Source organism: Odocoileus virginianus, chromosome 11 (assembly GCF_023699985.2).
Source record: "Odocoileus virginianus isolate 20LAN1187 ecotype Illinois chromosome 11, Ovbor_1.2, whole genome shotgun sequence".
Lineage (NCBI taxonomy): Eukaryota > Metazoa > Chordata > Mammalia > Artiodactyla > Cervidae > Odocoileus > Odocoileus virginianus.
In genome coordinates, this window is record NC_069684.1 from 17,408,981 (window position 1) to 17,425,933 (window position 16,953).

The 16,953-nt window shown below is 46.3% G+C and overlaps 1 protein-coding gene across 1 annotated transcript in view; it reads right to left on the bottom strand.

The window, feature by feature from the left end:
• CACNA1E (calcium voltage-gated channel subunit alpha1 E) overlaps positions 1–16,953 on the bottom strand; it is a 520,667-nt gene that overhangs the window by 327,690 nt on the left and 176,024 nt on the right. Inside the window, exon 3 of the mRNA XM_020908964.2 lies at positions 1,053–1,319. Within this exon, the coding sequence (XP_020764623.2) occupies positions 1,053–1,319 (267 nt within the window). The remainder of the gene's footprint in view (positions 1–1,052; positions 1,320–16,953) is intronic.

Sequence of the window (16,953 nt, forward strand, 5' to 3'; positions counted from 1 at the left end):
CCCTGATTCCTAAAGACCTTGCCAGATGCCCATATTCTTAGTGAAGAACGAGGCCGTGAGATGCCTCATCAGCAGCCTGCACTGGATGCGCTTCACTAAACCTGCCAAGGAGCTCCTTCTCTGCCGTTCACCCTAACACTGCCACCAACAGATCTTTGTGGAGAGCAGTTCCTATGGAGCTAGAGAGAGACGATTGCTTGCACACCTCTGGGCTCAGCTGATGCAGCCCTCCGCTGATGAATTCAGGCCCAGCAGGTCTGCCTGGATCCTGGGAATGGGGAAGGCACTCAGCTGGTCAAGCCTGAAGAGGCAGGAGTACCCAACCCAGATTAAGGAAAGGATGGGCCCTGATGAGCTGCTCTGCCATGACTGAGAAGAGCACCCGAACTCTGAGCTGTTGGGTTGTGTCACTAGAGACTGCCTCCTGGGACACACTCACTCACTCCTCTTCCAGCAGAACTTAAACTCAATCCCCAGCAGTTAGCTGGGTCCCAGGCCAAACGCTTGCGTTATTTATCCATTTGTCAATGTGTCTACAGCGTTTGGGCTCCGAGCTCTTGAAGCTCCTAAGCTGATAAATCCTCACAGAGCTTCGACTTTCCTCCAGGCAGAGTAGGTGTTTTCCCAGCTGGTGGGGATGGGGGCAAAGGGGATGGCTTCAAGGGACGGTAGGGGGCTGAGTATGAAAGAAAATCCTGAGATTAGAGGCAACCCGTTCTATGCAGCTTGGGAAGGGACCAGGGGGCCGAGAATCCAATCAAGCCCAGCCCCAAAAGGGGCAAACACTGCAACACCATGCACCCAGGAATGCTGGAGACTTTCACGGAGGAAAAATCAGAAACCAAAAGTCTTACCTTGAAAAACTAGTGCCCACATCAGTTTCTACGGCACCATGCTTGCCTCTTAGATGCACCAAAGTATAGAGTGCACTTCAGCAAAGGGGCAAATCGGCACCAGGAAAGGGATGGGGGGCAAATTCCATGCTAGGCTTCCCCCCTTACCCGAAGAAATGCAAAGGGGAGAGGGGAGTAATGGTGGGCAAGAAAGGATATGGCCAATCGATGAGCTTCTTGGCGTATTTCCTGACAATGTTATCTTCTCCGAAGATGAACAGGGATCTGTTGACGGTGAAACAGTTCTGCCGGACGGGAATAGGGTTGTACAAAGCCATAGTCCGCGCCCTCTGCGCTTTCGACTGCTTGTAGGCGGCCGCCGGCCCTGAGGCCGGCACGGGGGTTCCTTGCCGGTTCCTGCTCTGGTCCGAGTCTCCATCGCCCGACCCCGGCCTGCCGACCACCGCCTCCCCGAAGCGAGCCATCCTGAAGTTTAAACAGACAGAAGACACACAAAGGTGATCGTGGCCGCACACCCGCACACAGCAACAAGCAGAAAGATACACGGAGTCTCAGAGCCGCATCCAGACGGGCACAGGGACCACCGCCTCGGGGAGCCTCGCGAGCTCTTCGGAGAGGCGGCAGCAGCAACCCCGCCGCTCTGAACTGTTGAATCTAAATGCAACCTCTGCGAAGCTCCATTCCTCAAGGAGGAAAAAAGGGGGGGGAGAGCTGGGGGGTGCTCCGTTTCTGGAGACAATTTTTTTTTTTTTTTCAAAATGCCAGTGTGTGGTGGCGTTCAGGGACTGGAGAGAAGAGGGGTGGAGTAGGCTGCTCTTCAAACATAGCTCCTCTTCTGGTAGACGCACCACCTAGTTCTGGGAGAGAGGCAGGCACCGGCCCGCTAGGTAACAGTTTGGTAATTTACTGATGGGGGAGGGGAAAAATGAAAACAAAAGAACTTTTCAAAAAAAAAAAAAGACAAGGACGAGGTTACGGTGACATGCTTTATAACGCCGGCCCCTGCAAGTCCATCTAAGAAATTCCACAACCAAGACTTGGGTCTTTAAACCTGCCAGCACAGACGCATCCAAAGGTGGAGAAGGAGAGAGGGAGGGAGGGAGGAGAGCGGTATTGAGGTTCCTGCGTAAACCGCAACGCCCAAAATATCAAAATAAGAAGTCGATCCAACCGGAGAGGGACAAATGACTTCAAAGCTCCTGCGCTTGGGAGAGAAGTTGAAAAGCATCCAGAGAGCAGCGAAGCCCGAGTGCCAGCATCCTCCGGAGCGCTCGCCGCCGCCGCCGCCTCCCCGGATCAGCATGCAACAGCGATCCGCGGCTGCGCCGGGGAGAGGGCGGGAGCGAGCGGGCGGGCGGGCGAGCACTTGGGCGAGGAAGGAACAGGTTGCAGCCGAGCCCAGCGGCGGCCTGGCACGGGAGTTGTCCAGGGACCGAACTTGCTCACTGATGACCCGGTCTTCCTCTTCCACCCCGGCAGCTCCCCCCTCGATGGAGCAGAGAAGAAGACAGGGAACCGGGAGACCGGGGAAGGCGAGGAGGGGAGAACGAGCGGAGCGCAGAGGCGCAGCGAGGCGCGCACGAGAGCGGCGGGAGAAGCGGGGGCGGGGCCGGCGAGCGCGGGCGGGGCGGGATGGAGCCGGAAGGACCCCGGCCCAAGGCGGCCGGAGGACTCCCGGGACGCGGGGCTGGTGTGGCTTATTGATCGGTGTAGCCGGAGGGAAGGGGGCCTCCTCTGCCAAAGACCAGGCTAGAGTCGCCTCTCCCCAAGTCCTGCGGAGAGGAGACAGACCGGCGCAGCTGGCCGCGCGGGCAGAGCCGAGGCCCGGCGGGGGCGCACACGCACGCGCGCACGCTCTCGCGCCGTCAGTGCCCGCCGGGGCTGTGCCCCGCGCAGTCGCCGGACCTTTGCGTTCTGCGTGCCTTGCACCGGGGCCCGGTCACCGCGTCTCAGCACCTCCCGGGCTCCGAGCGCACTGCCCTAGCATTCCCCGCGGAGAAGGCAGCACTCCCTTCCGCCCCGTCCCCACTTAGCAGCCTGGAAGCCCCGTGAGCGACGCTAGGACCTCCGGGGTCTCCACACTGGAGCCAGCTCTGGTGGGAGATTTTTGGGTTTAGAGAGCCGCCCCTCTCTAAACGCAATCTGGGATGGCCTCTTGGGTTTGGCTCTCGGAGAACCCTGCATTTCTGGAAAGGTGGTCTAGATACCGGGTCCCCAGAAGTGAGTTCTGGGCTAAAAACCACCTTTTTGAAATCTTAACAATCAGGGGGATCCGCCCATCCCTACCTCTTACCCTCAAGTCAGCTGCACTGACTTCCTCGAACCCACTCCAGCAATGGAGAAAAAGGAGAATTAGTGTTTGAGCTGCAGACGAAGGAAAGGTGGACTTGCCCCAGAGAGTTCGTTCCCCGGGTTTGGCAACCACGCCCCTCCCCACGAGAGTCAGTGGTCTGATCTGAAGACAGGCAGCAGCTGCCACTGCTTTGCCTGAAGGCGGGCCCTTCCAAGTTGTTCCCACCTGAGCCGTGGAGGAGAAGGGGGTGGGGGCAGAGGAGGAAAACAGGAGAGTGACCAGAGCCCAGAGCCTGGAAATTCTGGGTGAGTGAGTGTTCCCTCGCAGATGTCAAAGGCAGTGTCTGTGTGTGAGATAACTGGTGAGAAGGGAGACCAGGTGATGTCTGAGTGAGAGGCAGTGTGCGTTCCTCCGTGGACGAGGCGGGGGAGCGAGGCCATGTGAGCACTGACACAGCTCTGCTCTGTGAGAATGTCTGGGGGGGGGGGGGGGGGGGTGAAGGGAGAGTCTCTGGTGCCGGAAAACCCCCACCCGCGCAGGCACTGCTCCTTTGGGCATGGCAGGTTGACCTTTTGCTTCAGGGGAGCCCATTTTGGGTCCAATTATGATTTGAGGTGAGTCAGCTCTAATTAGTATTTTGCTTTCCTTACTGCCTTACTCTGTCTGACTACCTCCCTTAGTTGGAGGGTCCTTTTCTGTCTGAACACCTAGTCAGAGTGAAAGGGAAGGTGGTACTATGAACCCAAAGGCCCATCAGCTATCAGTTGTTTCCAGCCAGTCACAAGTGACTCTCTCAATAGCTCTGTAAACTACACAGGGTTAGAAAAGGCTCCCCGTGAAGACCAAATCCATGCTTTCAGAGATAGGACCATAACCCATAGCACGAAATTCATTCAAATCACTGGACAAATGTTTTTAAGCCCAAGGCATTCTTTTAGGAACTGAGCACACACTCCTGAACAAAATTGTGTTGTTGAGTCTTGTTAAGTCGCATCTGACTCTTTACAACCGCACAGACCACAGCACACCAGGCTTCCCTGTCCTTCACTATCTCATGGAGTTTGCTTAAACTCATGTCCACTGAGTCGGTGATGCCATCCAACCATCTCATCCTCTGTCGCCCTCTTCTCCTCCTGCCCTCAATCTTTCCCAGGTTCAGAGTGAGTTGGCCCTTCCCATCAGGTGGCCAAAGTATTGGGCAAAATAGATGATGACAAAAATAAAGCATCTGCTTCTGTGATTAAATTGTATAACCTTACTGGCTGGAATGCATAATGGATCTCATTCTCATGCTGCAATATCACCCCCTTTGGTCCTTGTCCTGGCCTTTAAAGGCTGAAAGGTGGCATGCCTGTTTTTAATGCTCAGAGAAGCAAGGCTCACCAACATGTTACTTCCAGGAAGAGGTTTTTGGAAGACTAGGAACCCTTGACTTGTGTCTTCAATGTCACCCATACAACAGAGATCCAGTACTGATTCCTTTGCTCTCTCTACGATGTCCTCTGTGCTCTGTGGCTGTTAAAATTCTTTAGGGACCTAGAATTCCCACAGCAGGATATTATTCATAGAAATGTGAGGGCCCCCTGGAGTTGAGGCTTACCTTCCCGCCTTCCGAGCAGGCACAAATCACAAATGTATGGTTGGGGATGATGTAACGTATCCTGGGGAGCACGGGTGCCTCTGTAGCGGAGTTCAAGCTGCGACTTCCTGGAGGGTGCAGCCCAGGAGCAGAGAGGCAAATATGATGGTATAAATCGCTTTCGGAAGGGACTTGGCCTAAGGACAGTAATGCTGGGAGGAAGGCACTCTCTCACATTCACCCCCACCTGGCTTCACAGCTCTTGAGCCCTCTGAGATCTGTGGACTGCTTTTATGCTCTCCCATGTCTCCCTTCTCCCAGCCCTCAGATGGCTACAGGTTTAATGGCTGAATAATAGTTTTGTGTCTTTAATAATTTTCAGTTTATATAAACCTCACTCCACACCTCTGAGGCCAGCCTGGCAAACATGTATGATGACCCTGATTTGGTGGACAAATCAGAGTTTCATAAATGTTAAGTAGTTTGTCCACATCTAATGAGAGGCAAAGCTGAGACTTGTAACAGCTTTTCTGACTTTCACTTGATGGTTCTTTCTAATATCCAGGCTAATTTCTTCTGGGCAGTAATAGGGTAGTTCCAAATTGTTCACCATCAAGAGAAGAAACTATACAGTCACGCTAAGCCTATGGGAATACTGTGCTTACCATCCTCAAATTGAATCTGATCAATGGCCAAATGCTCCTGGGACTATGCTGGGAAGATGCTTAACTGGGAACACATCTACTGCCCTCAAGATCTGGAAGGATCCTTAGGGGAAAAAAAACCCTGAGATTAGGTCACTGCCATAATGCTCTTTGTAGGGGAACTTGGTGGGCATTCTCCTTCCTGTGTCCCTAGTTCCACTGTCCTCTTAAAGAGACCACAAATGGAAATGTAAAAAATCAGCAATTGGTCATAACTCTGACTGGAAACTGGTTTCCTAAAATCCCTTTCCAGCTCCGGAGGGATATTAGCCATATTTTTATTGTTAGAGCACCATCTACCGGTCATATGTGAGCACATCGCTGTGATCTCAGATACTTGGCCGTCTCACACCTCATACCTCAGGGCCTAGACATTCCTAAAGAGATGACCTCTGGTCACCAGACTTCTATTCCCCTGTCGTACTTTCCTGAAGCCCAAGCCCAAAATTTTATCATCAAGGCAACCAGGCATCTCATGGTTTGAAACGTGCAGTCCCCCACACTGAACATAGGGGTATGAGGTCAAAACACAGACACACATGAGTTAAGACGGTGCAGCCAAAAGGTCTACATGTATTTTCTGCACACAGTGACCTGCAAACTATAAACCCAAAAGGATCTAAGAAAGCAAGTGAAAACCTTTCCTAGCATATGAATCCAATGCAGACACTTCCATTTCAAAGTATTCACCCCTCAGCCTCTCTGTTCCAATGCACCATTCAGACTGCAAGTAGGAGAGGAGTTAAGTGGTAGAGTGTCCCTCCAGCTTCCCTGGAAAAGGAAGGAAACAAGGTGACCACACTCCTCCTGAACTAGGCAGGCCATGGGAGTTTGTACCAAGATGGAGAGAGGCGAGTGGCAAGGATGGAAAAGCACTTATCCTCTTTCCCTCATTCATAAAGCTCTTCCCGGATCTGTCAGGCCTTGGGCCATCTTCAGAGAAGATTTCAGCCCATCACTGAGGAGTCTGCAAACCTTGCCTCATCCAAAAGGATTGTTCCCTCCCACCAGCCCCACCCCCCCTCCATTCCCAGTTCTATCCAGATAGCTTATGCTTGCTTGAGTGATCAGAGCCCCTTTTGTTCTATTTTTCCCCTGCTGAGCCTTTCCAAGAAATAGACTCTTATGCAAAGCAGTGCTCTAAGGAACATAATGCAGAGAGGATTTGGGAGTGGGTTTTAAGAAAAAAGTTGGCAGGAGACCATGTGCAGATTCACAGCAGAGCAGGAGAGCATTATGGCGATGCAGACATCTTGGGAGTCTGGTGGCTTCCACAATACCTTACAGCCCTGACTTGGGTAAAAACATAACTTCACATCCTTATGTAATGTCTGTGCCTAGAACCAGCATTTCTCAAACCTATGCCCGAGAAACCCCACAGCACCAACACTCTATCAACTAACTGTAGATGTGCAAATTTTGCTAAAATATGTTTTTTAAACCATTCATTTATGACAACTCAATATTTCCTGGGTGCCAACCGTGGTGATATTATCTCAGCTGCAGGACTGTGAGACACACTCTATTATCTGGGGCCCAGAGCTTCAGGGATGTGTCTAAGTGCACAGACAGAGGAAACACAGCTGCAGCTCCTGATAATAAGGTCAGGATTCCTTGCACTGTGTAACCCCTCTTAACATACTGCATGTCAGGATAACGTTTTCCTTGCTTAAGAGTCCAGTCATAGGCATGATCTTAGACTTTGGAGAATAAGCCATGGCCTTGAGCCAGAGAGTCTCACTGAAGGTTAAATTTCAAAGAATACCCATCGCCTGTCCCATAGGGATGTTATGAAGTTAGTTAAGCTCTTAGATCAGTACCTGGCACACAATAGATGCTATCTATGTATTTGTTAAATACATTCAGCTACGGCAGCTGTGACCACCGTACACACAGCAAACACTGTACATCTGACTGTTTTCTGCTTCTAAAAGCAGACTTCAGAAGTGCAGCCCAGCGGTGTGTCTGGTGTGTGCAGAGTAGACAGAGGCGCCAAGAAGTGTGTCTGAAATTTGGTCAGAAAGACCATGAGGGAAAAGAGAAAAGAAAGCACAATATGAGAGACCAGAGTCTAAAGAGCCCAAAGGCCTTGATACCTGGAGGAAATGTGCTTCCTTAATTCATAAGCCCATGAAACGAATAAGAATTAACCCTTTTTAATGTGCTGGGCATTATTCTCAGGGATTCTGAGGCTCAAGGGAAAATTAGACACAGTCATGGCCCCTAAGAGCTTACAGTTTTAAAGAGGAAAAGGGGAAAACATCCTTATGAAGGACACTGATAGCAGGCAGAATGTGGCCTGTGCTCTAAGAGAGCACAGATGGGGGAAGATCCAAGGAGGGACACATTCCCTCAGGCTGGAGGCAGCTTGAAAAAGAGAAGAATCAGCAGGGCACTGGGGGCCCAGAGAAGCCCTGGGGTCAGGACTGCCTGAGTGGGGATGTGGTGATGAATGATAGCGAATTCCTGAACCAGTCTGCATTTCATTCTCTTTCCCTGCATCTAGGATCACAGTCTAGGATTACCACTTCAATCCTTTGTTTTCCGTAAGATGAGTCACTTTGCAGCCCAGACAAAAGTCAGCCTTAAGAGAAATTAACCCCCTGGTGGCTCAGATGATAAGGAATCTGCCCTCAATATGGGAAACCCAGGTTCAATCCCTGGGTTGGGAAGATCCCCTGGAGTAGGGAGTGGCTACCCACTCCAGTACTCTTGTCTGGAGAATTCCATGGACAGAGCAGCTTGGCAGGCTACAGTCATGGGGTCGCAAAGAGTCAGACACTAAGCAACTATCACTTGGGTTTCTCCAATGGCTCAGCGGGTAGAGAATCCACCTACAATGCAGGAGATGCAGGTTCAATCCCTGAGTAGGGAAGATCCCCTACAGAAGGACCTGGCAACCTATTCCAGTAAGTATTCTTGCCTGGAGAATCCCATGGACAGAGGGGCCTGGGGGCTACAATCCAAAGGGTCACAAAGAGTCGGACACAACTGACTAATCACACACCACGCACACACCATCTGTTAGGACAGTCAGTTTGGAGGTCCAGTGTCTCGCCCCAGACAACCAAGGACACCTGCCCCATCACCTCAGCACCCGCTGCCAGTGTCTAGCCCGGCTGCCCAGCCAAGATAGAAGGCAGCAGGACCACTCCACAGAGCTCCAACCCTGACTGAGGGGAATGAGCTGAGGGTGCATCGCCATCTTACATCATTGTTGTGAGAATGGACAGAAACACACCCATCCGTCCGCCCCCTTGGCCTCTTGGCTCAGAAAATAAAATACAGCCCACACACATTGCAGAGCTTGCGAAGCCTGGTGGGCTCGGGCTGGTTCATTCATTCAGCAAGCAGAAAGTGAGCGCCTTTCACATGTCAGGCGTGGTGTCGGCCCCGGAGCCAAGGGGACAGTGAGGAGGCTGAAGAGGCTGCCAGGCTTCATCCTGCAATGACCGGCCAGTCTTGATCCACTCACGCCCCACGTTTCACTCTTGAAGACGATGTCCCACCAGCAGGGAAAGTGGCTCACAGCCCAAGGATAGCCTAGGGGAGCTCTGACCACCAAGAGAAGAGAACGCATGCCCATCCCACCCACCAGGCTTGCCTCTCACAGGACTCTGGGTTGGAATCATCACAGATTAAGCCACCACCTGTCCATCACCACACCCTTTCTCTCCCACTCTCTCCTCCGCTGAGCAGCTGCTTACACCCACCTGGTATAAAATAATCAGAGTGAATAAGGCATTCCCATATGATATGGACTTGAGGCCAGCTTTGAAACGTGCATCCAGGCAGACCAGGCTGGCTCTGTCCCCTTCCAACCCCCCGGAAACTGTACGAAGACCCCACTGACCCCATGTGGTCCCTGTTCTCCCCTCCTCCTCCTTGACCACACTAGAGTCTGGTACCACTGACCTCCTCTCCTCCCTCGCTTAGCATCTCAGTTTCCACTCCTCCCACCTCACCGCCTGGTCCTCTTACTCCTCTTATCCCTCCCCCTTTATCAAGGGAGCCCTGCATGGGTCTGCCCTCAACCTCCTGACCTTCTCCCTCTGACTCCTCTCCCTTTGGGGTCACGTCCTTACCCACAGTTTCACTACCCCTCTATTTCCTCATCCAGCCTCTGTACCATACCTTTCACCTCATTTCCATATACAAATACACAATTAAGTAATGGGTATCTCCATACGCACTGGGCTATCCATCATCATCTCAATGTATTTAAAAGTGAATTCATTATAATTCCTTCGAAGCAAGTTCCCCCTCCAAAAATTACACCTTCTACTAGGTGACATGATTCTCCTCGTCAGTCACTTGACTTCAGCGATAGGTCCTCACTACCTAAAACAGGGCCAAACTCCTTAGACTGACCCACCTTGCCAACACCAACCTACCTTGCCAACACCATCTCCCATGTTCCAGAGTATTAACATAGTTATAAAACTTCAAAACTCTTGCTCACAGCACCTGCTTCAGACTGACCCAAGCATACTCTTCTTTTCTGCTTCTCTGACCCCTAGGTATCCTTCCAGATGTGTGGTGGTGGTGGTTGAGTCAATAAGTCGTGTCCAATTCTTGCAATCCATGGACTGTAGCCTGCCAGGCTCCTCTGTCCATGGGATTCTCCAGGCAAGAATACTGGAGTGGGTTGTCATTTCCTTCTCCAGGTGTGTGGTTAAGTTCAATTCTGCCTTTTCCATGAAGCCTTCCATAACCTCTCCAACTCTAGGGAGCCTTCTGTCACCTCTTCAATTAAGTCTATGATCTGTACATCCTGCAAACTCATAAAACTTTTGTAGCACTCATGGATAGTAACGCGTTTACTCACTGTCATTGTTGCCATGGATATAAGTTCACCAGTACATTTCTATTTAATTTTACAGTTAGGTATGCTGTGTCTCAGAGAAGGCAATGGCACCCCACTTCAGTACTCTTGCCTGAAAAATCCCATGGACAGAAGAGCCTGGTGGCTGTAGTCCATGGGGTCGCTAAGAGTCGGGCACAACTGAGCTACTTCACTTTCACTTTTCACTTTCATGCATTGGAGAAGGAAATGGCAACCCATTCCAGTATTCTTGCCTGGAGTATCCCAGGGACAGAGGAGCCTAGTGGGCTGCCGTCTATGGGGTCACACAGAGTCGGACACGACTGATGCAGTTTAGCAGCAGCAGCAGCAGCAAATAACTGTGTCTCCTCCACTGTGGTATAAGCTTCTTAAATGCAGAAGACGTATCTTCCCCTTTATTACCTGGCATGCCTGCATCATTCTCCATGCAAGCATGTGTGCTAAGTCAATTGAGTCGTGTCCTCCTTTTTACAGTCCTATGGACTGTAGCTTGCCAGGCTCCTCTGTCCAAGGAATTCTCCAGGTAAGAATACTGGAGTGGGTTGCCATGGCCTCCTCCAGGGGATCTTCCCAATCCAGGGATGGAACCCACACCTCTTATGTATCCTGCATTGGCAGGCGGGTTCTTTACCACTAGCACCACCTGGGAAGCCTTTACTTTAGCAGGCCTTTGCTAAATACATAGTCAATGAATGAATGAGTGAATCTTCTGCAACTCTTTGGTGAAAAAGAGCTTTGGCATCAACCAGGTAGCCGGTCCCTGTCTGAGGGACTGCCCTTCTCCTAATAGATTCTGCCACTGAGTCTGTTGTCAGGTATTTCCAGTTGTTCCTTCTGGGTTGAGTGTTCATTCTCCCCTTAATAAGAAAGGATGCTTAGTGCTCATGTAGGAGATCAGGTGACTGTAATTCAGGGGGAGCTTTTCTAGCACAATAACAACCTCACCCTCATTTATCCATCATAAATTATAGGGTTCATTCCCCTATGAGGAATAGCTCCTGCTCTTTAAAAACATAATTGAATTAAGATTTGGGGTATCAGTTAATAAAAAAGAGACATCCAAATCTCTACACAGAGAATATTTTCAGATCCCTTTTCACAGAACATAAAACAAAGAATAAAATTCTGCTTCAAAAAAAATCAACTACAGTCTTAATTGGTTCTATCTCTTCTCTCTACAAAAAAGGGCAAATGTCACCATCATACCTCTTTCCCTTATGAAGAACTGCATGTGAAAGAGCAATACCATTTTTGATTGTATGCAGATACATGCACTAGCTTCTGATCTGATCTCAAGTTCTGCCAGGCTGTGTCCAAACATACACAAGGAATCTTCCTAAGCTGTCAAGAACTTTCAAACAGGCTTAACACAGTACAATCAAAGGTGAAGAATTATAAGCTTTTTTGAAGTTTTCTAAATATTTGTAATGTGTCATTTAAAAATGGGAAAGGTAGAAATGTAATTCTCAATCAAAAGAGAGAATTTATGAAATACTTCTTTCTAATATCCTTAATAAGCCAGTCCTTTGGACACACACATAGACATACTATACAGCCCTTTCCATTAAAGACTTTTTGTGTTTTTTTTTTTCTTCACATAATCCCCCCATCATTCAATCACATTCTTCAAAGAAATTCTGCCAATGTAAAGTGGTCATGTATTAATATAATCACCCAAAGTTTCCTATCATGCATGCTGTTTTCCCTTTGTTAAAATACTCTATATTTTCCAATAAGTCATAATTTCATATTGCAGATTGCAGAACTATAAAAAACAGAAAACAAATGGACATGCATCAAGCAAACAAAGAATAATTACAAAGAAAAGTACTAATTAATGGGCTTCTGGTTCAAGATAGCAGAGTAGAAGGACATGTGCTCATCTCCTCCTGTGAGAGCGCCAAAATCACAACTAGTTGTTGAACAACCATTGACAGGAGATGCTGGAACCCACCAGAAAAGCATACCCCGTGTCCAAAGACAAAGAAGAAGCTATAATGAGGCAGTAAGACGGGCACAAACGTGATCAAATCAAATCCCATAGCCACCAGAGAGAACAATAATACCACACACTGGAGAACAATAATACTAGAGAAGTTCTCTTGTTGTGAAGGTTCTGAGCCTCACATCAGGCTTCTGATCCTGGGGATATAGCAAAAGGACTAGGAATCCCCCGGGCCTGACTGTGAAGGCCAGTAGGATTTGACTACAAGATTTCCACAAGACTGAGGGAAATCGATTCCACTGTTGGAAGGTACAAACAAAATTGTGCATGCACCAAGACCCAGGGTAAAGCAGCAGCGACCCCACAGGAGACTGAACCATACCTACCTGCTGGTGTTGGAGGGTATCTGTGTAGGTGTGGGTTGCTCACCAGGGGGACGGGGGCACTGGCAATAGCAGTCCTGGAAGGTCTCCTTGGCATAAGTCCCCCTGGAGGTCACCATTAACCCTACTTTAGAGCCCACTGACCCCAAGGCTGGGTCACCTCAGGCCAAACAACTAATGCGGAGGGAGTGCAATCCCACCCATCAGTACACAATTGGACTACAGCTTTACTGAGCAAGCCCTGCCCACCAGAGCAAGACCCAGTTTTTCCCACAGCCAATCCCTCCCATCAGGAAGCTTACATGGGCCTCAAATTCATCCACCAAAAGGAGGACAGAAATAAGAAGAAGCACAATTTTGCAGCAGCTAAAATGAAAACCACATTACAGAAAGCTTATCAGAATGAGAAAGCAGAAAGTTATGCCCCGATGAAAGGACAAGATGAAACCCCCAAAAGACAACTAAATGAAGTGGAGATAGGCAACCTTCCAAAAAAGAATTCAGAATAATGATAGTGAAGATGATCCAGGATCTCAGAAACAGAATGGAGAAGATGCAAGAAATGTTTACTGAAGACCTAGAAGAACTAAAGAACAAACGGAGATGAACAACAGACTAGAAGGAATCAACAGGAGAAGAAAAGGCAGAAGAACAGATCAGTGACCTGGAGGGCAGAATTGTGGAAATCACTGCCGCAGAACAGAATATAGAAGAAAGGATTGGAAAAAAAAAAATGAAAACAGCCTGAGAGAGCTCTGGGACGTTAAATGCACCAACATTCGCATTATAGGTGTTCCAGAAGGAGAACAGAGAAAAGACCCAAGAAAACATTTGAAAAGATAATAGCTGAAAATTTCCCTAACATGGGAAAGGAAATAGTCAACCAAGTTTAGGAAGCACAGAGAGTCACAGGCAGGATAAACCAAGGAGGAACACATCAAGACACATAGTAATCAAAATGACAAAAATTAAAGACAAAGACAAAATATGAAAAACAACAAGGGGAAAATGAGATAATATACAAAGGAACTCCCATAAGGTTATCAGATGATTTCTCAACAGAAGCTCTACAAGTCGGAAGGGAGTGGCAGGATATAGTTCAAGTGGTAGAAGGGAAGAACCTACAACCAAGAATACTCCACCCAGCAAGACTCTCATGCAGATTTGACAGAGAATCAAAAGCTTTCCAGACAAGCAAAAGTTAAAAGAATTCAGCACCACCAGGCCAGCTTTACAACAAACGGTCAAGGAACTTCTCCAGGGCAGGAAACACAAGACAAGGAAAAGACCTACACAAATTAAACCCAGAACAATTAAGAAAATGGTAATAGGATCATACATATTAATAATTACCTTAAGTGTAAAATGGATTAAATGCAGCAACCAAAAGACATTGATTGGCTGGGCAGATGAAAACATGTGCATGTATGCACTTCCACTTACCACATCACTCTACTTAACCCCCAAATTATATGTAATTATTTTATATTGTTAGGTTAATCATGTTTCCATTATGGCTTGCAAGTGTAATCATCTTTTATTTTTGTCTACTGATTGTGAAAACTAATAAGTATCTTTTACTATTGTGATTATGTAACTATTATTCACTTAAAACCATTGTGTCACAATTGGCCAACAGAAAATAATAGAATTCTATATCACTAAAACTACCACTTAGTAGAAAAACCTGTAATCACTTTTTAAAATCCAAATGAGTATCAGAATTGTCTTGGAATTTTTTTTTGAAAAATACAAACACCCAGGTACTGCTTTTTTCCTCTAAACTCTGGAAGTGCTTCTAATGAGCAGTCATGTTTAAAAACAACTAGACTATACGATGCTGTTTTACTTTTATCGAGTTTATTTCACTTTCTATTTCATATTCAGTGCCCCCTTTTCATCTAGTTTATGTTTTCCAATTTCTCCATCTCTTTTATTGTTGTTGTTCTTTCTCAAGCCTTTATGAAGCATAGTAGAAAGCTTTTGTATACATATATATATATATATACACTATGTATAACATAATATATATATTTTAGAAAAATTATGAATTTTTGCCTAGCTAAAAAATTTATGACATTTTGATTCCTCTTGTTTGACTTAGAAGGAATAGAATGCTAGATTGCTAGGTTTCTAATTTACATGCACTCAAAATTTTGATATAGTTCCATGTATTTTGGCATCTAGTACTGCTGCTAAAAGTCTAGAAAATTTATTATCTTAGTGATTTCTTTAAAAAATTTTTGAATGAGGCTTGAAACTTCTAATCCAATTCTGAGAATATAAAGAAATATTATGTTGTAAAAAAACACAGGAAATTAACATGGGATACAGAACTGATAACTAAAGTATGGATTTTGTACAAATTTCACAAAAATCTATGCTAGCGTCCATTATTTATTTTCATACCTTATTCAAGACTCCACATTGTATTCAAGTTGCACTGAGCAGCTTCAGCTGCATGCAACAAATTCTGGTAAATTCTCTTTTCATTTTTATTCTATTACAAATATTTTCTAATTTTCTTTGTTATGTCTTCTTAGATACACTCATCATTTTAAAAGAATCATTAAAAAGATGTTTAATTACCAAATACATGGGATTTTTAAAGTATCTTTAGATATTAATTTCTCATTTTGATATTAATGTATCATTTAAATGCTTTCTTCTCTGCAATCACTCTCTGTGTCCTTTTAGTCTTCTAACTATTAAGGCTTTCAATGGCTAAATCAAAGATCTGTCTTGATAAATGTCACATTGCACTTGAAAATATGTGGGTTATTTTCAAATATCTTTTGATATTGATTTCTAACACAATTCCACAGTGATAAGAGAACAAACTCTGTGTGATTTCAATACTTCTAGGCCATGAAATTTTTCCATTTTGTTTTATGTCCCTGAATATGTTCCAGTCTCCTAGTTTATAGCCTATGGGAACTTGAATAGAATTTGTATCCTATTGTTGTGTGAAAATTGTATAAATCTTAATTATGTTGAATTGGTTCATGGTGCTCTTCAGGTCTACTATATCCCTCTACTTCTCTGTATATTCATGCTATTAATTTTTGAGAGTTTGATATTGAAACTCCAACTAAAAATCTTAATTTATCTATTTAAAAAATAATTATATATAGATTGGAACTATACATAACCTTGTTCTGTATTTTCCATTTCTCTTGTAAATGTATCCTTGCATAATTTAAATGTATACTTGCATAATTTAAAAAAAATGTTTTAATTAAAGATTATTTTAAAAAGTACTAATTAGTAATAATACTAATACTTATTATGTGCAAGGCACTGTCCCAAGTCCTTTACTTTCTTTATTTCTCAGACTAATTCTATGTGGTAGGTACTGTTATAAGCTGCATTTTACACATAAGAAAAGCAAAACTGAAAGAGATGAAATAATTTCCCGTAAGATCAGATAGTTGGTGAATGACATCACAGAAAGTCCGTCCTAGGTCTGTTTGACTCCAAAATCCATTATTTTCACCACCACACTGCACAGCCTCCCACTGACATCATTAATAGAAATGGTGTAGTCACTTACTTTATGATGATCCTACAATTCTGAGAGGCAAGAAAATGTGCCGATACTACATCAGGTGCTGAAGGACCCCAGAATAAGAAAGTCATGTTTGTGTAAGACAAGACGCACTTATCCCCCAGTCCTGATTGGGCTTATTACCCCACGTGCAGAAATGACAGCAGTGGGACCCACCCCTATGAATCTAAGGAGACTATCAACAGACCAACTGTGACGACAGATTGTCAAGTGTACTGCATTTTAAGCCATGACCTGCCTCGGTTCTGCATTGCTACATTTTCAGACATAAGCCATGCAAGAACTGAGCCCTCTTTCAAAAGCTGTTGAAATTCTTCAAAACTTCTCAAAATCCAGAGTGTACATTACTACGCACAGTTTACTCATGATGAACATGACTTTCCATCCACTGACTTATTATCTGATGAATGGCTAAATCTACCCCAAATGCCCCAGGCTCTGAGCTCCCTGGCAGGCCAGTCTAGGTAGCGATCTGGAAAAGTTTTCAGTCTAACTCTGGAGGGGTCGCTAAGGGAATGAGAAATGGAATATTTCCTACTGTATCAGTAAACAAAGGATGGTACAGACACCAGAAATTGCAGCAGCCACGCAAGGTGTGTTCGTGAGCCTTGAGGGAACTCAAGAAGGAAAGAATATCTGCCATCTAGCAGCCATCAGACTGCGGCCACTCCCTACGGTGAGCCCTGAGGAAAACTCAGGATGTGAAATATAATACTGGCCACAGATAGTTGAGGTGCATATCAAAAGAATGATTTGAATGAGCCCAAACTCCTGCACCTTC